At 45.5% G+C, this 25,486-nt stretch overlaps 1 protein-coding gene across 1 annotated transcript in view; it reads right to left on the bottom strand.

Moving 5' to 3' along the window:
- The window catches only part of LOC142501952 (alpha-2-macroglobulin-like protein 1), an 81,253-nt gene that overhangs the window by 14,333 nt on the left and 41,434 nt on the right, over nucleotides 1–25,486 (bottom strand). The window contains exons 20-21 of the mRNA XM_075612583.1: nucleotides 1,320–1,446; nucleotides 313–538 (exon numbers count right to left, since the gene is read on the bottom strand). Coding sequence (XP_075468698.1) covers nucleotides 313–538; nucleotides 1,320–1,446 — 353 coding nt within the window. The remainder of the gene's footprint in view (nucleotides 1–312; nucleotides 539–1,319; nucleotides 1,447–25,486) is intronic.

The raw sequence follows: 25,486 nt of genomic DNA, 5'->3' as shown, positions 1-25,486 counted from the left end.
GGAGAGTAAGAGAAAGAAGTGACAGATGATGAACCTGTATTCCTTTATCTCCTCTCTTCCTTTCTCTCTCTTCTCTTCCCATCGCTCTCTCTCGCTTTCATTCTCTCTCTCCTGTTCTATCTGCTCCCTGTTTCTTTCACTCTCCTTTCTCCATCACTTTATTCGGGTGTCCCACTCCCACCCCTGTTCTGAGACCCTTCTTTGCGGTCATGTGAAGATGGAGCTTTTTTTTTTTATAGAAAGGGTTAAACGTGCGTATAATGGCCGAGAGGCGGAGCGTGGAAAGTACAGCCGGAGCGCACTGCTAGTCACCTTGATGCACTGACTCAGGTAGTTGAAGACAGAGGCTTTCAAGATAAAAGTCTCCCCCCGTTTAACAGAGTACGGAAGGGTCTGCTCCACAAAGAACGGCTTGAAAGCTACGAGGGAGACTGTGGGCGAGAGGCCGAAGCGTCCCACTCCTGTGCAGAACATCATGGCTTTCCACTCAGTGATGGAGTCTGGCACAGTGACGGAGATTTCTGCAGTGCCGGAGGAACTACGGATAAAAAAACAATGACTTGTGCCCTCCCACAGAGCCAGCCAGAAGGTATCCCACTGTCAGGAATGTAATCATCTGATTGGGGCCCCTTAACTCAGGGGTGCGCAAATTTTCCCCCTGCATGCTGTCCCCCCTGCTCGCGCCCTCCCACCCTCATGTGACGTCACGTTGCCATGGTAACGCTCCCCAGTTTGCGCACCCGTGCCTCAACTATCCTACGTATGATAAAACAAAGATTTTGCTTCTCTGGAAATTAATGACAAGTTGAATTTCTTCAGCACCCTTGGATGGGGGAGTGTTTTTCAATCAAGTGTTTTCTTTCCCCTTCTCCCACCCTGTCCTTATCGGAGAATCAATAAAGATATTTGGTGGGGGGGATAGGGGCTATGGCTGTGCAAAGTCTTGTTGAACATAATGACATCAGACAAGAGGAAGTAGCCAGAGAAGGTCAAACGCCTTCAACATCTCAGCTCATCATGTTTGCAAACTAACTTGAAAAAAAGGATTACAAAATAAATCTTGACATCAGATTTTAGTGAACAAAGGCATCAATCACCCAGATGTGACCCCTGAAACATGTCACTGCCATTAGAACACGTTGGTCCTTTAACACAGCAATCACAGGGTGTCACTCCTGTGTGATTCCACACCCACAAGTCATATTCCCAGTGTTCCCATGTAATACATTTGGAGACCCTTGGTCAGGAAGACCTATAAAGCAGGGACGGTGGCCCCCAACCATATGCGATAATGGATAGATGGGTGGGCAGCTACTCACGAAATCGGCTCCAGGTTCCAAATCCAGGTCTCTGGGAAAAAAGTACGGACTTTCGAGGTCTCAGGAATTGTATCATGTTGACGATAACTCCTAAAAGTTGAAGTCACTTCCATCACAACACTTGGACCTGTACAGAACAGTGATTACATAGAGTGAGGAATACATTGTCTGCGTGTTAAATCAGGGGCAGTCAGTCTATAGAATGAGTGAGGAGTGCATTATCTGAGTTTTTATTAGGGGTTAATGAACACACAATTCCAGCAAGCTTTAACCCCAGAACCCACCACATCGTGTGTGCGCGCGTGTGTGTGTCAAAAGGAGTGCTACTGAGCGTGGCCAAATGTATATAACAAAAGACAAAAATACCCGATGTTACATCCAATATGACAAAATACATAGTTAAAAACGTCAATGTTAGTATTTTCCTGAGTAAGGGTTATGTAGTTAAATCCTTTGGCCAAAGCGTTATAAGCCTGCAACTGGTATCAGTTGGTTGGAGGTTAGTGGCCCCTCCTCCCAGGGTTTAAGCTCACCCCTCCCCACTTTTAAAGTAGCAGGTTTTCCCATGTTCCTGTACAGTACAGGTCTATTAAGACCATTCTCCCTCCACTGTACAGGTAAATGAGAATACTCACAAGTACTGTTAGGCAGGGCCGCCAACAGCGGGGGACAGAGGGTACTGGCGTCCCGGGCCCGTGAGATAAATCCCGTCGCCGGTCACCACGGGGTGACAGGATTTGCGCGCTCGCGATGTGCCAGGCAGCGTGCGCGTCTCGGCCAAAAAAAAACAAAAACTCCCCGTCTCTTGATTGGCTGGCGCGTGTTGGCACGCTGCCAGGATTTTTTTATGGCCCACGCAAGCTCTATCTGAGCTTGCATAGCGAAGCCCACCCTTTCCTGCATGGAGCAAGTCAGGTGAGTACTGCTCCATGCCACTCTCGCTTCCCCCTTTCCCCCCTGCTCTGATTCCCCCCCCCACCTGCTCCGATCCCCCTCATTCCGATTCCCCCTCCTGCTCCGATCACCCCCCGTTCCGATTCCCCCCCCTGTTCTCATTTCCCTCCCCCATTCCGATATCCCCCCTGCTCTGATTCACCCCGCCCGTTCCGATTTCCCCTGTGTGTATGTGAGAGTGTCTGAGTGTGTGTGTGTCTGAGTGTGTGTGTCTGGGAGTGTGTTTCTGAGTGTGTGTGTCTGTGTGGGTGTGTCTGAGTGTGTGTGTGTCCGAGTGTGTGTATCTGATTGTGTGTGTGTCTGATTGTGTGTGTGTGTGTGTGTGTGTCTGAGTGTGTGTGTGTCTGAGTGTGTGTGTGTGTGTGTGTGTCTGAGACTGTGTGTGTGTCTGAGTGTGTGTGTGTGTGTGTGTGTCTGAGAGTGTGTTTGTGAACCTGAGTGTGTGTGTGTCTATGGGAGAGTGTCTGTGTGAGAGAGAGAGAGAGTGAGAGAGAGTGTCTGTGAGAGGGAGAGAGTGTCTGTGAGAGAGAGAGAGTGAGAGAGAGTCTGTGTGAGAGAGAGAGAGTGAGAGAAAGTGTGTGGAGAGAGTGTCTGAGAGAGAGAGAGTGTCTGACAGAGTGTCTGAGAGAGAGTGTCTGTGAGTGTGTCTGAGAGAGAGAGTGTCTGAGAGAGAGAGTGTCTGAGAGAGAGAGTGTCTGAGAGAGAGAGTGTCTGAGAGAGTGTCTGAGAGAGAGTGTCTGAGAGTGAGAGTGTCTGAGTCAGAGAGTCTGAGAGGGAGAGAGTGAGTCTTAGAGGGAGAGAGAGAGTCTGAGTGTGTGTGAGTGTGTGTGAGTGCGTGTGTGTGAGTGTGTGTGTCTGAGTGAGTGTGTGCCTGAGTGTGTGTGTGTGTCTGTGTCTGAGTGTCTGTGTGTGTGTGTGTCTGAGTGTGGGTATGTGTCTGAGTGTGGGTGTAAGGAATCGAGTACTGCAGCGGCTGCTGCCCCTGGCCCCCGTCGCTACCCATGCCGCTGCCCAGTGCATACCTTGAACTCTGCCGTCGCCATCTTGGATTCTGGCACTGGTGTTACAGACTCTCAACTGGGCTCTACTATTTCCTGGTCTCTCAGCCACTCACGAGCAGCTCCTCGACACGCCTCCGCCATGCCCCTCGTCCGGATTGGTCACTGTCGCTTTAAATATCCTGCTCTGACTTCACTTCCTTGCTCTGCATAGCTCCTTGCTTCCTGTGTAGCCTGGAAACTGTGTCGTGCTCCTGCTTGTCTTTACCCCTACAGATTTGAACCGGCTTGTCTGACTTACCCCTCTGGCTCCCGACTTCAGCTTACCCATCACGATTCTTACCTCTCAGACCCTTGGACACGGAAACGGATTTGACTACGGAACTCTCTATACTCCTGAACTCGGCAAGAACAACGACTATTCTAAATCTTAACCCAGGCCTGGCCATGCTACAACCACATCCCGGACCAGCTCCCTCTGCTGTCGGTGTGTATATTCAACATCCCACCTCAGTACAGGGGACTGGCTTGGTCTGCGGGCTGCACAGCGTGACATTATGCAGAGCCCAACAGAAACAGACCTGACTGAGGTGGGCCAACTAATCAGGGGACTGGCGCATTGCATTAATACTTTGGGAACTCAGATCACAAGCCTGGTACAACAGCTTTCCCTACAGCCTATTCCGGCCCCAGCCGCGCAGGGTGGCGACCGGCCATTAGAACTCAGGACTCCTACGCCTAAAGCATATGCGGGTGACCCTCTAGCCTGTCGTGGGTTTTTGAACCAATGTGAAATACAGTTTGAGATTTCTCCCAGCCTGTTCCCCACCGGACGCACCAAGGTAGCCTATATTTACTCTCTTTTAACAGGGGACGCCTTGGAATGGGCCTCTCCCATCTGGGAGTTGAGTGCGGAAATCACCCAGGATTACCAGCTCTTCCGCCAAGAATTCCAGCAGGTATTCGATATTCCCACCCGCAGAGATACTGCCGCTGCTTCTCTTGTTCAATTGTCTCAAGGTCGTAGGTCCGTAGCCAAATACGTATTGGAATTCCGGACTGTCGCGGCGGAGACGCATTGGAACCAAGAAGCCCTTATTGCTGTGTTTTGGCAAGGTTTGTCCGACTCTGCAAAGGATGAACTTGCAGTCCAGCCCAGGCCCCAGGGATTGGAGGAATTGATCGCACAATGCATACGAGTGGATCAGCGCCTTCAACAGAGCAGTCATGAACGCCAGCGTCCCAGAATTTTCTCTTCTGACCCTATTCTTCCCAGGTCCTTCCCAGCTATTCGCCCTGTTCTAGACGCTGAGGAACCCATGCAGATTGCCAGTCAAGAGTTCCGTAATACCGACAGGACTGCCGAAAGGGCTCGTTGCCGGAATGAGGGCCTTTGCTACTACTGTGGATGTCCTGAGCATACGGTACTTTTTTGTCCTTTAAGGCCCAAAGAACAAACACGACCAATGGGGCAAGACGGACTCATTTTGGGGTCAATATCTCTGAAGAGGAACTCCCTAAGAGAATTATGCTTCCAGTCTCGCTTGAAGGTCCGAATTTTCTCGTAACCACCGCTGTTTTTCTTGATTCAGGATCCGGTGGTAACTTTGTGGATCAAGATTTTGCTACTCATAACAAGATTCCGCTCGTCGCTAAGAAATCGCCGATTGGCCTCGAGGCTATTGATGGTCGTCCTTTGCAATCTGCCTTCATCACGTTAGAGACTCTTCCTCTCACCCTTTCTGCCGGTACTCATACCGAAATCATATCCTTTGACGTGATGCACTCTCCTGCCATTCCAGTTATCCTAGGATTACCCTGGCTACAGCAGCACAACCCACGCATTGATTGGAGGGATGGCAAGACAATTCAGTGGGAGCCAGATTCAGACGCCTCACCATTGCCGGTCATTTCTCCTACCACAGTCCTCGCGGGAGTGGAAACGCCCCCGGCTAATGATTCCGCTCTTCCTGAAGCATATGCGGATTTCATCGACGTGTTTAGCAAGACACAATCGGAGGTTCTACCTCCTCACAGACCTTATGATTGCCCCATTGATCTGGTTCCCGGCGCTGTTCTTCCGAAATGTAAGTCCTACCCCTTGTCTCTCCCTGAAACTGAAGCCATGGCAGCATACATCAATGAAAACCTTGAAAAAGGATTCATTCGTAATTCTTCGTCCCCCGCTGGTGCCGGTTTCTTTTTTGTCAAAAAGAAAGACGGATCCCTGAGACCATTCATTGATTACCGAGGGCTCAATCTCATCACAGTCAAGAATCGATACCCCCTTCCGCTGATCTCCGAACTTTTTGATAGGCTTCAAGGGGCAAATTTTTTTTCCAAGCTAGACCTCCGAGGAGCTTACAATTTTGTTCGCATCCGAGAAGGCGATGAATGGAAGACTGCCTTCAATACCAGAAGCGGCCACAACGAGTATCTTGTAATGCCGTTCGGCTTATGCAATGCTCCTGCTGTTTTTCAGGATTTTATGAATGATGTCTTCCGTGATGTTCTCAACTCTTTTGTAATCGTCTATCTGGATGATATCCTAATTTTTTCTAAAAATCTTCAAGATCATGTCCAGCATACCAGGCTCGTTCTCGCTCGCCTTCGTGTCAATAATCTCTACCCTAAGCTCGAGAAATGTCTTTTTCATCAAACCTCTACTGCCTTCTTAGGCTATATAATTTCAGATAAATGATTTTCAATGGACCCAGAAAAACTTAAGGCTGTTTTGGATTGGCCTCAGCCCAACTCTCTCAAAGCCATCCAGCGTTTTATGGGCTTCTCCAATTACTATAGGAAATTCATCCAAAAATTTTCCACCACTGTGGCTCCCATTACGGCCCTTACCAAGAAGGGAGCTGACCCGTCTGTATGGCCTCCGCAGCCCGTCTCGTCCTTCAAACCCTGAAACAAGCTTTCGTCTCGGCACCCATTCTGCGACATCCCGATATTAGTCTTCCTTTTACTTTCGAAGTTGATGCGTCTGATTGTGGCGCAGGCGCCATCCTGTCCCAGAGATTCTTCCCTCAAGATAAGCTTCATCCATGCGGTTTTTTTTTCAAAGAAGTTTTCGCCCGCTGAAAAGAACTATGCTTTTGGCAATAGAGAGCTCTTGGCTATCAAGATGGCCTTACAGGAATGGCGACATCTCCTGGAAGGTTCCCGCGAACCTATTTCTATATTGACCGATCATAAAAATCTTCTTTATATCGAAAATGCATGTCGTCTGGGGTCTCGTCAAGCCCGTTGGGCACTATTTTTCTCAAGATTTAATTATATTCTGTCTTATATTCCCGGTTCTAAGAACACAAAAGCTGATGCCTTGTCCCGACAATTTTCTCCTGAGGAAAGATCCAAAGAAACCCCTGAAACTATCGTACCCTCTAAGTTTATAATTTCCGCCAACTCATTTGACATTCTCAAAAAGATCGTTGAAGCTCAAACACAAATTCCGAGTGGTCTAGAGGTACCGAAAGGAACTCTTTATGCCGCACCCAGGTTTCATCAAAAGATACTAGAATGGGGCCACTCTGTCCGTTCAGTCGGCCATCCCAGCTTCAAAAGAACTTTGGATCTTATCAAGCGTACTTTTTGGTGGCCTAATATGGCAAAGATGGTTCATGAATTTACTAGTGCTTGTCCAGTATGCGCACAAAACAAGACTCTTCATCAAAGACCCTCAGCCTTGCTCATGCCCTTGCCAGTACCTGAACGTCCATGGTCACATATTTTAATGGATTTCATTGTGGATCTACCCCCTTCCAGAGGGATGAATACCATTTTGGTCATCGTTGACCGTTTTTCAAAACAGGCCCACTTTGTTCCACTCAAAGGACTTCCCTCCTCGACCACCCTAGCTGATATCTTCACCAAGGAGGTGTTTCGCATCCATGGGATACCTACATCCATAGTCTCGGACCGAGGCACGCAATTTATATCGAAATTTTGGTGGTCTTTCTCCAAGAGGCTTGGCATGACGCTATCCTTCTCGTCAGGCTATCACCCCCAGACTAATGGGCAAACAGACTAAATCAAACGCTGGAACAATACCTACGGTGTTTTATTTCCGACTCCCATGATAATTGGGTTGACCTGCTACCTTGGGCAGAATTTGCAACCAATTCACTACGTAATGGATCCACGCACGAAACCCAGTTCTTCGTGAATTATGGTTTCCACCCAAATCAACTGCCAATCTCAAACATTCCGATAGGAGTGCCGGCGGCTGATGAACGGGTAACTACTCTTGAGAAGTCATGGATCAAGATTCAGTCTGCGCTTCTTAGCGCCACTCAGAAATTCAAATCTCAGGCAGACCACCGTTGTCAATAGGCCCCTAATTACAAGCCAGGGGACCGAGTTTGGCTTTCGTCCAAGAACATCAAGTTGAAGTCTCCAACCCCGAAATTGGCACCCCGATTCTTAGGGCCTTTTCTGATCCAGGAACAAATCAATCCTGTGGCATTTCATCTGCAACTTCCGTCTTCCATGTGGATTCCAAACGTGTTCCACGTTTCCTTGCTCAAGCCATTCGTCCAGAGCAAACGGTTCCCTGCTAAGACCCATAAACCCGAACCAGTCACGGTCCAAGGACATCCTGAATTCGAAATCCAGACAATCATGGATTCTCGTGTATCCAGAGGAAAGATACAATTCCTTGTTCACTGGAAGGGTCATGGCCCAGAGGAACGCTCTTGGGTACCCAAGGAGGACATCCATGCTCAAGTTCTCTTTGACCGCTTCCACAAGAAATTTCCACAGAAGCCTTGGATGGATCGTCCTGAGGTCGATCTTGAAGGGGGGGTACTGTAAGGAATCGGGGGCCACGTCCATTGCGGCGTGACTCCTTCTTACCCACTACCAGTACTGCAGCGGCTGCTGCCCCTGCCCCCCGTCGCTACCCATGCCGCCGCCCAGTGCATACCTTGAACTCTGCCGTCACCATCTTGGATTCTGGCACTGGTGTTACAGACTCTCAACTGGGCTCTACTATTTTCTGGTCTCTCAGCCACTCACGAGCAGCTCCTCGACATGTCTCCGCCATGCCCCTCGTTCGGATTGGTCACTGTCGCTTTACATATCCTGCTTTGCCTTCACTTCCTTGCTCTGCATAGCTCCTTGCTTCCTGTGTAGCCTGGAAACTGTGTCGTGCTCCTGCTTGTCTTTACCCCTACAGATTTGAACCGGCTTGTCTGACTTACCTCTCTGGCTCCCGACTTCGGCTTACCCATCACGATTCTTACCTCTCAGACCCTTGGACACGGAAACGGATTTGACTACGGAACTCTCTATACTCCTGAACTCGGCAAGTACAACGACTATTCTAAATCTTAACCCAGGCCTGGCCATGCTACAACCACATCCCGGACCAGCTCCCTCTGCTGTCGGTGTGTATATTCAACATCCCACCTCAGTACAGGGGACTGGCTTGGTCTGCGGGCTGCACAGCGTGACAGTCTGTATGTGGGTATCTGAGTGTGTGTGTGCCTGTGAGTGTGTGTGTGTGTGTCTGAGAGTGTGTGTGTCTGAGAGAGAGTGTCTGTGAGAGAGTGAGAGAGAGTGTGTGAGAGAGAGAGTGTGTGAGAGAGAATGTGTTTGAGAGAGAGTGTCTCAGAGAGAGTGTCTCAGAGAGAGTGTCTCAGAGAGAGAGAGAGTGTCTGAGAGAGAGAGTGTCTGAGAGAGAGAGAGAGTGTCTGAGAGAGAGAGTGTCTGAGAGAGAGAGAGTGTCTGAGAGAGAGAGAGAGTGTCTGAGAGAGAGAGAGTGTCTGTGAGAGAGAGTGTGTCTGAGAGAGGGAGTGTCTGAGAGAGAGACTGTCTGAGAGAGAGAGAGTGTCTGAGAGAGAGTATCTGAGAGAGAGAGAGAGAGAGAGTGTCTGAGAGAGAGAGTGTCTGAGAGAGAGAGTGTCTGAGAGAGGGAGAGAGTCTGAGAGAGGGAGAGAGTCTGAGAGAGGGAGAGAGAGAGTCTGAGAGGGAGAGAGAGAGAGTCTGAGATGGAGAGAGAGAGTCTGAGAGGGAGAGAGAGTCAGAGAGAGGGAGAGAGAGTCAGAGAAAGGGAGAGAGAGTCAGAGAGAGGGAGAGAGAGTCTGAGGGAGAGAGAGAGTCTGAGAGAGGGAGAGAGTGAGTCTGAGAGGGAGAGAGAGAGAGTCTGAGAGAGGGAGAGAGTGAGTCTGAGAGGGAGAGAGAATCTGAGAGGGAGAGGGAGAGTCTGAGAGAGAGGGAGAGTCTGAGAGAGAGAGAGTTTGAGAGAGGGAGAGAGAGAGTCTGAGAGGGAGAGAGAAAGTCTGAGAGGGAGAGAGTGAGAGGGAGGGAGAGAGTGAGAGGGAGGGAGAGAGGGAGAGAGAGAGTCTGAGAGGGAGAGAGAGAGTCTGAGAGGGAGAGAGAGAGTCTGAGAGGGAGAGAGAGAGTCTGAGAGGGAGAGAGAGAGTCTGAGAGAGAGAGGGAGAGTCGTAGAGAGAGTGAGAGATTCTGAGAGGGAGAGAGTCTGAGAGAGAGGGGGAGAGAGTCTGTGAGGGAGAGAGTCTGAGAAGGAGAAAGTGAGAGAGAGTTGGAGAGAGAGTCAGAGAGGTAGAGAGAGAGTCAGAGAGAGAGAGAGAGTCAGAGAGAGGGAGAGAGAGTCAGAGAGCGGGAGAGAGAGTCTGAGAGCGTTAGGGAGAGAGTCTGAGAGCGTGAGGGAGAGAGTCTGAGAGCATGAGGGAGAGAGTCTGAGAGCGTGAGGGAGAGAGTCTGAGAGCGTGAGGGAGAGAGTCTGAGAGCGTGAGGGAGAGAGTCTGAGAGCGTGATGGAGAGAGTCTGAGAGCGTGAGGGAGAGAGTCTGAGAGAGAGAGGGAAAGAGTCTGAGAGAGAAAGGGAAAGAGTCTGAGAGAGAGAGGGAAAGAGTCTGAGAGAGAGAGGGAAAGAGTCTGAGAGAGAGAGGGAAAGAGTCTGAGAGAGAGAGGGAAAGAGTCTGAGAGAGAGAGGGAAAGAGTCTGAGAGAGAGAGGGAAAGAGTCTGAGAGAGAGAGGGAAAGAGTATGAGAGAGAGAGGGAAAGAGTCTGAGAGAGAGAGGGAAAGAGTCTGAGAGAGAAAGGGAAAGAGTCAGAGGGAGATAGTCAGAGGGAGAGAGTGAGAGGGAGCGTGTCTGAGAGGGAGAGTGTCTGAGAGGGAGTATGTGTGTGTGTGTATCTGTGAATGAATACAGACACCAACCCACAGTCAGTCATTGTCACCAACTCGTCAGTCAATCACCCAAGTGTCAGCCAGTCACCCACCCAAGTGTCAGCCAGTCACCCACCCAAGTGTCAGTCAGTCACCCACCCAAGTGTCAGTCACCCATGAGTCAGTCACCCACCCACCCCGTCACCCACCCAGCCCCCACATCCACTCTATGTCTCTCTCTTTCACCCACACTCTCTGTCTTATCTTAACTGCCCTATACCTACACCGAAATAACCTATACTGCTTTCTTCCAGATCTGACTCACAAGCTTCACACAGGAGACATCGGAATCCCCCCTAACCCAGAAGACAGGTAGGGAACACCCCAGCCCCATACTGAACCCCCCCCAGGTCTTTTGTCACATAGGATGTAGCGTTGGGTATCTTTGTCTTTTGTTGAAAATATTAAAATAAATAGATTGCATTGTAATGTTTTTTTATTAACAAGAAAAAAGTTAAGGAAAAGTTGTGTGCTAAAAATTTTTGTCCGCAGTAGGTGCGCTATGGGGGCTCATTTGTCCTGGGCCCCATCATTTCTGTTGGCGGCCCTGCTGTTAGGACCTGCATACTGGTCATGCCATGAAGTGGCAGCAGGCTTATAACGCTTTGGCCAAAGAGTTTAACTAAATTACCCTTACTCATGAGAATACTAACAGTGAAGTATTTAACTATCTATTTTTTCACATTGAATCTAGCTGTAACAGGGGACTTATCCCTGTTCAGTAATGTGTCTTTACTCCAGCAGTGTGGTGGTTAACCTCTTGTAGTTAATTACTAAACACCACCTGCCTTAATTAGATGGGTTAGAAAGCCTGACTTTTGAAACAGGAAGTGAGAACTCTTTAGCTGACACCTAAGCTGAACTTGGAGACACACTTGTCTTGAGTGCTGCAAAGATAGCAGAGCTGCTTCCAAGACACAAGGGAAACTTCTAAACCTGTATGCTGACCAACCCTGAAGACAAGGGAGCTGAAGCAGGGACAGGGAGAAGATTTTCCCTCCATACCACAAGGCCCAAATAAGACTTCAAAACCTGGATGCTGATTTTCTGTGCACGCTCCGTGAGGTTCCAGGAGAGCAGAGAATCTTACTCTACAGCTGATAAACAGATAAGACTTTCATTATTAAGAGACTGCTTATATCTGCTTATTTTCATGCTATGTTTGGGACTGGGGAGAAATGCTTGACTAGGGAGATGTGAATTGGTTGCATAGTGTTTTCACTAGAATTACTCCCAAGTGAATGGAAGCTTTGTTCCCCCCCCCTGTGTTTGGAGAATTTTCCTGATGAGAAGGAACAGGCACAATAAAGCCTATTATAATTTCACATTATAAAGCCTCCTAATTGTGTACCTCTGTGAACGTCCGTCCACATATGGTGTCAGAAGTGAGATAAGAGGTGTCTTTGTAGTTAAAAAGGACCGGAGATTTTTATGTGAAATATTTTTTTTTATGCTTTTTGCCTACAAACAGTCTGAAAAAAAAAAAAAAACCTCATGCAGCAGAGATTGGAATTAAAGGGATACACACCACTGAAGCTTACAAAAACCCAAAAGAGACTGCTGAAGTAGCTAAACCTTATTTTGCCTAACACAAAGTGTAATATGGTCATTGAAATAGGGGTCTTTGCCTTCTAGCCATAGTCAGGGTTCAAGAAGTGAGTCAGCCCTTAAAGGGACAGGTGTTTGTTGTTTTGAATACAGATGGTGACCCACGAGTGGTACTGATTTTGCAAATAAAGGTTGCCACACTGCATAGGGCTACCAACTGTGAATGGAGTATATGCAGAAAAGTGTGAAAATTGATACAAGACTGTGCTGAAGCAGGGGTATTTGTAGCAAACAAATGCTGAGTGTAAAATTGCCCTATAAAGGAAAAGTTTTTCAAAGCCAATTGCTGAGTGTTAAGTCCACTGCAAAGAATGTTTTTTTTTTCTGCAAGTAAAAAAAAAAGTATGCCTATTATCTTGGGAGCAAAACAGACACCCAAAGATGAGAGTGAAAATTACTGAACTCAGGCAGAAAACCAAATTCTGTTGCTGAAGCGGAGGGATCGCACCTAGAAAATAAATGGTGTATAGCAAATAGACTTTTTTTTTTTTTACCTAGCAACTGCACATCTTGTATACCTGATAAGAGAAAATGCATGCACAGTACTGCTGATATTGAAAAAAAAAAAAAAAAATTACCCAAGAAAGAAAAATCTACAGAGATGCCTGTGAGAGCTATGACCTCTACAAGCAAAATATGCCCGTCTGTAGGACTATAACAATTGGGGGTTCTAGCAAATACAGTGGCAACAGCTGCAATAGCGCCTCCTGAGGTCAGGAAGAAAATTACACCTGATAGCCTAAAAATGGAAGACAAGATGCAGCGTTTCTGTAATGAACCCTACCCCACGGAAGAGTGGCCCTTCCAGTCCAATAAAGAGGAAGACATCTCTTACGGGGAACCCGAACCGAGTCACACCCACAAAACACCCCAAGAATGGTGGGGGTGTCTGAACTCGACACGAACCGAAAAGACCGCTCCCTTTGACGAATATGATCAGCAGGAGAAAGAGCGGGAGCAGTGGATCACCGAATATTTCTGTCAGCTAAAGCAGCTGCAAGAAAAGCCTGGCGTAGATAATGAAGCTGCTAAAACTTCAAATGAAGATGGAGACCCCAGTATCCCTGAAGGGACGGTGTCATCCAAATCAAAAAGAAAAAGAAAAGCGGTTCTTCACTTACCATGGAAGTAACAGATACGTCCGCAGATCCTGTGGAGAAAAAGGGGGGCCGAGTTGCCCTGCAGCCTAGAGAAAATGGAGAATTCGTCCCACAGTTAACCGAATATCCAGAGGGCCCAAGGCAGAAGTCGTGTACCCCAAAGAAGTGTCTGTCCGGTGCCAACAGTGAGGAACCCTCAACCAACCATCCCAGGGAAGTGGAGCCAGAACCAGTGAGTGACAATCCCTTGACCAGCCCTGAAGATGCCCTGAAAATTGCCAGGCATGACTGTGATCTGCTCTGTGAAGAATTGGAAAGGGGAAAAAAATAATAATGCTGAGCTACAGAAGACTGTGCTCGCAATTTACTCTGCGGCCAAGACCGAATTGGAGGATCTCAAGACTGAGCTAGATACTGCAAAGGCTACTATTTCCGCCATGGAGGTAAAGCAGAGCCAGTCTGACAAAATGGTGGCTACGCTAAAGCGGAAGTATGAGGAGGCACTGAAGCAGATGACAGTCTTCCAGCAAGAGGTTCACACTCTGCGCATAGAGTTGAATGCCTCACGACAGGAGGTCAACAGTGGCCGGATAGAAGTGGACATAGCTCAGAAAGAGGTTCAGACACTCCACAGAGCACTGGATGCCTCACATCATGAGACCAACAGCTGCCGCACAGACCTGGAAGTTTCCAGAAAGGAACTACACAGTCTCACCGAGGAGCTGGACATTTCAAGGGAAACTATCCTACATCTTAACTTGGATCTCAAAGTCTCTCAGAAGGAGCTTCAGAACTTAAACCTGGAGATGGAAGTCTCACGCCAGGAGACAGCCCGCCTCCAAGCAGATGTGCAAAAATGGAAGGTGGACTGCAAGGAAGCCCTGAATAGTACAGAGACTGAAAAAAGAGAAAATTTAAGATTAAAAATAGAAAATTCTGAGTTGACAGAATACGTCAAGGGAAAGAATGAAGAGCTGCAGGCTCTTAAAGAAATAAATAAACTTTTGAAAGAGGAATTGGTTGAAGCAGAGCACCGACTGCAGAACAAACTGCAAGGTCTGCGTACACACCTCCAGTATGCTGAGGAGAAGCAGCAAACGCTGCAGGAAGAAAAGCTGCAGGCTGCTAAAGAGGTACAAGCGCTGCAGGAATGTCTGAATACCCAGTATGTCCCCACAGAGCAGTATGAGGAGCTAAAGGCCACGCTGCATGTCTTCAGAGCATCATTGGAGGCAGAGCTTCGATACCAGGTGACTCTGTATGAGAGGGAGCGTGAGAAGGCTCAGAAACTGGAGCTAGAGAGACAGAGAGACTGTTCCATTCCCTTGAGTCAGTACACCAAGGAGAAAACAGACGCAGCGGCAACCTTGACGACAAAAATTACAGAGCTCCAGAATATGAAGGAGACTCTGATACAGATTCCTCCAATACGGGAAAAGGTATTGGCACTGCCCAAGCACCAGTATCCCACAGTAACTAATGCTCGTGAGGACAAGGATACAGTGAGAGTTGGGGACTCCACGCAACTTCAAAACAAAAATACGAAGTTTGAGCCACCAAAGAAAGCACTAGCCAAACCTACAGCTGCCCAACAGGCAACAAACAGAGGTAGGAGTGTAGAATCCTTAGCTGAAGAAGCTGAGGTGGTGACTCCGTGGTGTGGAGAAGCTGCAGAAAGACCGCTTCAAGAGCAGAAAACTCCAAGGGCTAGTCCTAATGGCTCTACAACTGTTGCCATACACTTGGTCTACAAAAAGAGGAGTGCCCGACGCAACAGAAATCTCAAGACCGCGCAAGCAATAAGAAGACTTTACGTGGAAAAAGTCCTCCTCGAGCGACTGAGGAGTGCTGATCTCAAGCACCTTCGGGAGGAGACAAAAATAAACTGGAGAAAGGGCTCCAATCCCAGCGGGACAGAAGGTTCTCTTCCTCCATCCACTCATTCAAGTCACAGAAAGATCTAGAATGAGAGTGGAAGGATGGGCTTTGGCCATGGTAAGCCCGAGCTTCCCACAAACAGGGGAGGTATGTAAGAGGGGACTTATCCCTGTTCAGTAATGTGTCTTTAATCCAGCAGTGTGGAGGTTAACCTCTTGTAGTTAATTACTAAACACCACCTGCCTTAATTAGATGGGTTAGAAAGCCTGTCTTTTGAAACAGGAAGTGAGAACTCTTAAGCTGACACCTAAGCTGAACTTGGAGACACACTTGTCTTGAGTGCTGCAAAGATAGCAGAGCTGCTTCCAAGACACAAGGGAAACTTCTAAACCTGTATGCTGACCAACCCTGAAGACAAGGGAGCTGAAGCAGGGACAGGGAGAAGATTTTCCCTCCATACCACAAGGCCCAAATAAGACTTCAAAACCTGGATGCTGATTTTCTGTGCACGCTCCGTGCGGTTCCAGGAGAGCAGAGAATCTTACTCTACAGCTGATAAACAGATAAGACTTTCATTATTAAGAGACTGCTTATATCTGCTTATTTCAATGCTATGTTTGGGACTGGGGAGAAATGCTTGACTAGGGAGATGTGAATTGGTTGCATAGTGTTTTCACTAGAATTACTCCCAAGTGAATGGAAGCTTTGTTCCCCCCCCCCTGTGTTTGGAGAATTTTCCTGATGAGAAGGAACAGGCACAATAAAGCCTATTATAATTTCACATTATAAAGCCTCCTAATTGTGTACCTCTGTGAACGTCCGTCCACACTAGCATTGGGTATTTTTGTGTTTTGTTACATTAGGGAGGTAGACATTATATAGAGTGAGGAGTGCATTGTCTGGGTGTTATATTAGGGGGTAGATATTATATAGAGTGAGGAGTGCATTGTCTGGGTGTTAGGGGGTATATATTATATAGAGTGAGGAGTGCATTGTCTGGGTGTTTATATTAGGTGGGTAGACATTTATATAGAGTGAGGAGTGCATTGTCTGGGTGTTATATAAAGGGGGTATGCATTATATAGAGTGACGAGTGCATTGTCTGGCTGTTATATTAGGGAGGTAGCTATTATATAGAGTGAGGAGTGCATTGTCTGGGTGTTATATAAAGGGGGTAGCCATTATATAGAGTGAGGTGTGCATTGTCTGGGTGTTATATAAAGGGGTAGCCATTATATAGAGTGAGGAGTGCATTGTCTGGCTGTTATATTAGGGGGGTAGCCATTATATAGAATGAGGAGTGCATTGTCTGGGTGTTTATATTAGGGGGGTAGACATTATATAGAGTGAGGAGTGCATTGTCTGGGTGTTATATAAAGGGGGTAGGCATTATATAGAACGAGGAGTGCATTGTCTGGGTGTTATATTAGGGGGGTAGGCATTATATAGAGTGAGGAGTGCATTGTCTGGGTGTTATATTAGGGGGGTAGACATTATATAGAGTGAGGAGTGCATTGTCTGGGTGTTATACTAAGGGGGTAGACATTATATAGAGTGAGGAGTGCATTGTCTGGGTGTTATATTAGGGGGGTAGACATTATATAGAGTGAGGAGTGCATTGTCTGGGTGTTATATTAGGGGGGTAGACATTATATAGAGTGAGGACTGCATTGTCTGGCTGTTATATTAGGGGGGTAGACATTATATAGAGTGAGGAGTGCATTGTCTGGGTGTTATATAAAGGGGTTAGCTATTATATAGAGTGACAAGTGCATTGTCTGGGTGTTATATTAGGGGGGTAAACATTATATAGAGTGAGGTGTGCATTGTCTGGGTGTTATATTAGGGGGGTAAACATTATATAGAGTGAGGACTGCATTGTCTGGCTGTTATATTAGGGGGTAGCCATTATATAGAGTGAGGAGTGCGTTGTCTGGGTGTTATATAAAGGGGGTAGCTATTATATAGAGTGAGGTGTGCATTGTCTGGGTGTTATATTAGGGGGGTAGCTATTATATACAGTAGATTGAGGACTGCATTGTCTGCCTGTTATATTAGGGGGGTAGGCATTATATAGAGTGAGGAGTGCATTGTCTGGGTGTTATATTAGGGGGTAGCCATTATATAGAGTGAGGTGTGCATTGTCTGGGTGTTATATTAGGGGGTAGACATTATATAGAGTGAGGAGTGCATTGTCTGGGTGTTATATTAGGGGGTAGCCATTATATAGAGTGAGGGACGCATTGTCTGGGTGTTATATTAGGGGGTAGCCATTATATAGAATGAGGAGTGCATTGTCTGGGTGTTATATTAGGGGGGTAGCCATTATATAGAACGAGGACTGCATTGTCTGCCTGTAATATTAGGGGGGTAGCTATTATATAGAGTGAGGAGTGCATTGTCTGGGTGTTATATTAGGGGGTAGCCATTATATAGAGTGAGGAGTGCATTGTCTGGGTGTTATATTAGGGGGTAGCCATTATATAGAGTGAGGAGTGCATTGTCTGGGTGTTATATTAGGGGGGTAGACATTATATAGGGTGAGGACTGCATTGTCTGGCTGTTATATTAGGGGGGTAGACATTATATAGAATGAGGAGTGCATTGTCTGGGTGTTATATAAAAAGGTAGCCATTATATAGAGTGAGAAGTGCATTGTCTGGATGTTATATTAGGGGGGTAGACATTATATAGAGTGAGGAGTGCATTGTCTGGGTGTTATATTAGGGGGGTAGCTATTATATAGAGTGAGGAGTGCATTGTCTGGGTGTAATATTAGGGGTGTTTAATTATATAGAGTGATGAGTGCATTGTCTGGGTGTTATATTAAGGGGGTAGCCATTATATAGAGTGAGGAGTGCATTGTCTGGGTGTTATATAAAGGGGGAAGGCATTATATAGAGTGAGAAATGCATTGTCTGGGTGTTATATAAAGGGGGTAGCTATTATATAGAGTAAGGTTTGCATTGTCTGGTTGTTATATAAAGGGGGTAGGTATTATATAGAACGAGGAGTGCATTGTCTGGGTGTTATATAAAGGGGGAAGGCATTATATAGAGTGAGAAATGCATTGTCTGGGTGTTATATTAGGGGGTAGCCATTATATAGAGTGAGGAGTGCATTGTCTGGGTGTTATATTAGGGGGGTAGGCATTATATAGAGTGAGGAGTGCATTGTCTGGGTGTTAGGGGTTAGCCATTATATAGAATGAGGAGTGCATTGTCTGGGTGTTATATTAGGGGGGTAGGCATTATATAGAGTGAGGAGTGCATTGTCTGGGTGTTATATAAAGTGGGTAGCTATTATATATATATAGTGAGGTGTGCATTGTCTGGGTGTTTTATTAGGAGGGTAGCTATTATATAGAGTGAGGAGTGCATTGTCTTGGTGTTATATAAAGGGGGTAACCATTATATAGAGTGAAGAGTGCATTGTCTTGGTGTTATATAAAGGGGATAGGCATTATATAGAGTGAGGAGTGCATTGTCTGGGTGTTATATTAGGGGGTAGCCATTATATAAAGTGAGGAGTGCATTGTCTGGGTGTTATATTAGGGGGGTAGCCATTATATAGAGTGAGGAGTGCATTATCTGGGTGTTATATTAAGGGGGTAGCCATTATATAGAGTGAGGAGTGCATTGTCTGGGTGTTATATTAGGGTGTATGCATTATATAAAGTGAGGTGTGCATTGTCTGGGTGTTATATAAAGGGGGTAACCATTATATAGAGTGAGGAGTGCATTGTCTGGGTGTTATATAAAGGGGTAGCTATTATATAGAGTGAGGTGTGCATTGTCTGGGTGTTATATTAGGGGGTAGCCATTATATAGAGTGAGGGACGCATAGTCTGGGTGTTATATTAGGGGGGTAGCCATTATATAGAACGAGGAGTGCATTGTCTGGGTGATATATTAGGGGGGTAGACATTATATAGAGTGAGGACTGCATTGTCTGGCTGTTATATTAGGGGGGTAGCCATTATATAGAGTGAGGAGTGCATTGTCTGGGTGTTATATTAGGGGGTAGCCATTATATAAAGTGAGGAGTGCATTATCTGGGTGTTATATTAAGGGGGTAGCCATTATATAGAGTGAGGAGTGCATTGTCTGGGTGTTATATTAGGGTGTATGCATTATATAGAGTGAGGACTGCATTGTCTGGCTGTTATATTAGGGGGGTAGCCATTATATAGAGTGAGGAGTGCATTGTCTGGGTGTTATATTAGGGGGTAGCTATTATATAGAGTGAGGTGTGCATTGTCTGGGTGTTATATTAAGGGGGTAGCTATTATATAGAGTGAGGAGTGCATTGTCTGGGTGTTATATTAGGGGGGTAGACATTATATAGAGTGAGGAGTGCATTGTCTGGGTGTTATATTAGGGGGGTAGACATTATATAGAGTGAGGAGTGCATTGTCTGGGTGTTATATTAGGGGGGTAGACATTATATAGAGTGAGGAGTGCATTGTCTGGGTGTTATATTAGGGGGTAGCCATTATATAGAGTGAGGAGTGCATTGTCTGGGTGTAATATTAATGGGGTATAATTATATAGAGTGATGAGTGCATTGTCTGAGTGTTATATTAGGGGGGTAGCCATTATATAGAGTGAGGAGTGCATTGTCTGGGTGTTATATTAGGGGGTAGCCATTATATAGAGTGAGGAGGGCATTGTCTGGGTGTTATATTAGGGGGTAGCCATTATATAGAGTGAGGAGTGCATTGTCTGGGTGTTATATTAGGGGGGTAGACATTATATAGAGTGAGGAGTGCATTGTCTGGGTGTTAGGGGGGTAGCCATTATATAGAGTGAGGGCGCATTGTCTGGGTGTTATATTAGGGGGGTAGACATTTATATAGAGTGAGGAGTGCATTGTTTAGGTGTTATATTAGGGAGGTAGACATTATACAGAGTGAGGAATGCATTGTCTGGGTGTTATATTAGGGGGTAGCTATTATATAGAGTGAGGAGGGCATTGTCTGGTGTTTATTAGGGGGGTAGCCATTATATAGAATGAGGAGTGCATTGTCTGGTTGTTATATAAAGGGTGTAGGCATTATATAGAGTGAGGAATGCATTGTCTGGGTGTTATATTAGGGGGGTAGGCATTATATAGGGTGAGGAGTGCATTGTCTGGGTGTTATATGAGGGGTAGCCATTATATAGAGTGAGGAGTGCATTGTCTGGGTGTTATATTAGGGGGGTAGCTATTATATAGAGTGAGGAGTGCATTGTCTGGGTGTTATATTAAAGGGGTAGCCATTATATAGAGTGAGGAGTGCATTGTCTGGGTGTTATATAAAAGGGGAAGGCATTATATAGAGTGAGGAATGCATTGTCTGGGTGTTATATTGGGGTGTAGCCATTATATAGAATGAGGAGTGCATTGTCTGGGTGTTATATAAAGGGGGAAGGCATTATATAGAGTGAGAAATGCATTATCTGGGTGTTATATTAGGGGGTAGCCATTATATAGAGTGAGGAGTGCATTGTCTGGGTGTTATATTAGGGTGTAGCCATTATATAAAGTGAGGAGTGCATTGTCTCTGTGTTATATTAGGGGGGTAGGCATTATATAGAGTGAGGAGTGCATTGTCTGGGTGTTATATAAAGGGGGGCAGGCATTATATAGAGTGATTAGTTCATTGTCTTGGTGTTATATTAGGGGGGTAGGCATTATATAGAGTGAGGAGTGCATTGTCTGGGTGTTATATAAAGGGGGTAGGTATTATATAGAACGAGGAGTGCATTGTCTGGGTGTTATATTAGGGGGTAGCCATTATATAGAGTGAGGAGTGCATTGTCTGGGTGTTAGGGGGTAGCCATTATATAGAATGAGGAGTGCATTGTCTGGGTGTTATATTAGGGGGGTAGGCATTATATAGAATGAGGAGTGCATTGTCTGGGTGTTATATTAGGGGTTAACAAAAAACACAGAACCCCAGTAAGCTCTTTTTGGGAACTCCTGAGCCCCCACAAAATATATATATGTATATGTGTCAAAATGGAGTGCTATTGAGCGTGGCATATGTATACAACAGACGACAGAGAAGCCCAATGCTACATCCAACATGACAGAAATACACAGTAAAATACTTATATATTCTCTTGAAGTAGGGTCATTTAGTTTAACCCTTTGGCCAAAGCGTTGTAAGCTTGCGAGCCACGTCAAGGCAGACACCTGTTCGCAAGTCCTAACACTACCAGATAAAATACTAATATACCTCTATTAGGATTAAAATTCTCATTTACCTCTATTAGGAGGGAGAAAGACCACAGTGAGTCTATATCCAGCAGAATGAGGCACTTGCCTCATTCTGCTGGATATAGACTCACTGTGGTCTTTCTCCCTCCTAATAGAGGTAAATGAGAATTTTAATCCTAATAGAGGTATATTAGTATTTTATCTGGTAGTGTTAGGACTTGCGAACAGGTGTCTGCCTTGACGTGGCTCGCAAGCTTACAACGCTTTGGCCAAAGGGTTAAACTAAATGACCCTACTTCAAGAGAATATATAAGTATTTTACTGTGTATTTCTGTCATGTTGGATGTAGCATTGGGCTTCTCTGTCGTCTGTTGTATACATATGCCACGCTCAATAGCACTCCATTTTGACACATATACATATATATATTTTGTGGGGGCTCAGGGGTTCCCAAAAAGAGCTTACTGGGGTTCTGTGTTTTTTGTTAACCCATTCTCAGCTGTTCCAGCTGGTGGAGGTTAGTGGCTCCTCCTTCCCAGGTTTTAAGCCCGCCCCTCCCCACTTCCCTAGTTTGCAAGTGCCTCATTCTGCTGGATATAGACTCACTGTGGTCTTTCTCCCTCCTAATAGAGGTAAATGAGAATTTTAATCCTAATAGAGGTATATTAGTATTTTATCTGGTAGTGTTAGGACTTGCGAACAGGTGTCTGCCTTGACGTGGCTCGCAAGCTTACAACGCTTTGGCCAAAGGGTTAAACTAAATGACCCTACTTCAAGAGAATATATAAGTATTTTACTGTGTATTTCTGTCATGTTGGATGTAGCATTGGGCTTCTCTGTCGTCTGTTATATTAGGGGGTATACATTATATAGAGTGAGGAGTGCCTTGTCTGGGTGTTATATTAGGGGGTAGCCATTATATAAAGTGAGGAGTGCATTGTCTGGGTGTTATATTAGGGGGGTAGCCATTATATAGAGTGATGAGTGCATTATCTGGGTGTTATATTAAGGGGGTAGCCATTATATAGAGTGAGGAGTTCAATGTCTGGGTGTTATATTAGGGTGTATGCATTATATAGAGTGAGGTGTGCATTGTCTGGGTGTTATATAAAGGGGGTAACCATTATATAGAGTGAGGAGTGCATTGTCTGGGTGTTATATAAAGGGGTAGCTATTATATAGAGTGAGGTGTGCATTGTCTGGGTGTTATATAAAGGGGGTAACCATTATATAGAGTGATGTGTGCATTGTCTGGGTGTTATATTAGGGGGGTAGCCATTATATAGAGTGAGGAGTGCATTGTCTGGGTGTTATATTAGTGGGGTAGGCATTATATAGAGTGAGGAGTGCATTGTTTGGGTGTTATATTAGGGGGGTAGGCATTATATAGAGTGTGGAGTGCATTGTCTGGGTGTTATATAAAGGGGGTAGCTATTATATAGAGTGAGGTGTGCATTGTCTGGGTGTTATATAAAGGGGGTAGCCATTATATAGAGTGAGGAGTGCATTGTCTGGGTGTTATATTAGGGGGGTAGCTATTATGTAGAGTGAGGAGTGCATTGTCTGGATGTTATATAAAGGGGGTAGCTATTATATAGAGTGAGGAGTGCATTGTCTGGTTGTTATATAAAGGGGGTAGACATTATATAGAACGAGGAGTGCATTGTCTGGGTGTTATATAAAGGGGGTAGGCATTATATAGATTAAGGAGTGCATTGTCTGGGTGTTATATTAGGGGGGTAGCCATTATATAGAGTGAGGAGTGCATTGTCTGGGTGTTATATTAGGGGGGTAGACATTATATAGAGTGAGGAGTGCATTGTCTGGGTGTTATATTAGGGGGGTAGACATTATATAGAGTGAGGAGTGCATTGTCTGGGTGTTATATTAGGGGGTAGCCATTATATAGAGTGAGGAGTGCATTGTCTGGGTGTAATATTAATGGGGTATAATTATATAGAGTGAGGAGTGCATTGTCTGGGTGTTATATTAGGGGGTAGCCATTATATAGAATGAGGAGTGCATTGTCTGGGTGTTATTTAAAGGGGATAGACATTATATAAAGTGAGGAGGGCATTGTCTGGGTGTTAAATTAGGGGGTAGCCATTATATAGAGTGAGGAGTGCATTGTCTGGGTGTTATATTAGGGGGGTAGCCATTATATAGAGTGAGGAGTGCATTGTCTGGGCGTTATATAAAGGGGGTAGCTATTATATAGAGTGAGGTGTGCATTGTCTGGGTGTTATATTAGGGGGTAGCATTATATAGAGTGAGGAGTGCATTGTCTGGGTGTTAGGGGGTAGCCATTATATAGAATGAGGAGTGCATTGTCTGGGTGTTATATTAGGGGGGTAGGCATTATATAGAGTGAGGAGTGCATTGTCTGGGTGTTATATAAAGTGGGTAGCTATTATATATAGTGAGGTGTGCATTGTCTGGGTGTTATATAAAGTGGGTAGCCATTATATAGAGTGAGGAGTGCATTGTCTCTGTGTTTTATTAGAGGGTAGCTATTATATAGAGTGAGGAGTGCATTGTCTGGTGTTATATTAGGGGGGTAGCCATTATATAGAATGAGGAGTGCATTGTCTGGGTGTTATATTAGGGGGTATACATTATATAGAGTGAGGAGTGCCTTGTCTGGGTGTTTTATTAGGGGGTAGCCATTATATAAAGTGAGGAGTGCATTGTCTGGGTGTTATATTAGGGGGGTAGCCATTATATAGAGTGAGGAGTGCATTGTTTGGGTGTTATATTAGGGGGGTAGGCATTATATAGAGTGTGGAGTGCATTGTCTGGGTGTTATATAAAGGGGGTAGCTATTATATAGAGTGAGGTGTGCATTGTCTGGGTGTTATATAAAGGGGGTAGCCATTATATAGAGTGAGGAGTGCATTGTCTGGGTGTTATATTAGGGGGGTAGCTATTATGTAGAGTGAGGAGTGCATTGTCTGGATGTTATATAAAGGGGGTAGCTATTATATAGAGTGAGGAGTGCATTGTCTGGTTGTTATATAAAGGGGGTAGACATTATATAGAACGAGGAGTGCATTGTCTGGGTGTTATATTAGGGGGGTAGCTATTATATAGAGTGAGGAGTGCATTGTCTGGGTGTTATATAAAAGGGGAAGGCATTATATAGAGTGAGGAATGCATTGTCTGGGTGTTATATTGGGGTGTAGCCATTATATAGAATGAGGAGTGCATTGTCTGGGTGTTATATAAAGGGGGAAGGCATTATATAGAGTGAGAAATGCATTGTCTGGGTGTTATATTAGGGGGTAGCCATTATATAGAGTGAGGAGTGCATTGTCTGGGTGTTATATTAGGGGGGTAGCTATTATGTAGAGTGAGGAGTGCATTGTCTGGATGTTATATAAAGGGGGTAGCTATTATATAGAGTGAGGAGTGCATTGTCTGGTTGTTATATAAAGGGGGTAGACATTATATAGAACGAGGAGTGCATTGTCTGGGTGTTATATTAGGGGGGTAGCTATTATATAGAGTGAGGAGTGCATTGTCTGGGTGTTATATAAAAGGGGAAGGCATTATATAGAGTGAGGAATGCATTGTCTGGGTGTTATATTGGGGTGTAGCCATTATATAGAATGAGGAGTGCATTGTCTGGGTGTTATATAAAGGGGGAAGGCATTATATAGAGTGAGAAATGCATTGTCTGGGTGTTATATTAGGGGGTAGCCATTATATAGAGTGAGGAGTGCATTGTCTCTGTGTTATATTAGGGGGGTAGGCATTATATAGAGTGAGGAGTGCATTGTCTGGGTGTTATATAAAGGGGGGCAGGCATTATATAGAGTGATTAGTTCATTGTCTTGGTGTTATATTAGGGGGGTAGGCATTATATAGAGTGATTAGTGCATTGTCTGGGTGTTATATAAAGGGGGTAGCTATTATATAGAGTGAGGTGTGCATTGTCTGGGTGTTATATTAGGGGGTAGCCATTATATAGAGTGAGGAGTGCATTGTCTGGGTGTTATATTAGGGGGGTAGCCATTATATAGAATGAGGAGTGCATTGTCTGGGTGTTATATTAGGGGGTAGCTATTATATAGAGTGAGGAGTGCATTGTGTCTGTGTTTTATTAGAGGGTAGCTATTATATAGAGTGAGGAGTGCATTGTCTGGTGTTATATTAGGGGGGTAGCCATTATATAGAATGAGGAGTGCATTGTCTGGGTGTTATATTAGGGGGTATACATTATATA

Source organism: Ascaphus truei, chromosome 8 (genome assembly GCF_040206685.1).
Source record: "Ascaphus truei isolate aAscTru1 chromosome 8, aAscTru1.hap1, whole genome shotgun sequence".
Taxonomy (NCBI): Eukaryota; Metazoa; Chordata; class Amphibia; order Anura; family Ascaphidae; genus Ascaphus; species Ascaphus truei.
This window is presented reverse-complemented; position numbering and strand designations above follow the sequence as displayed.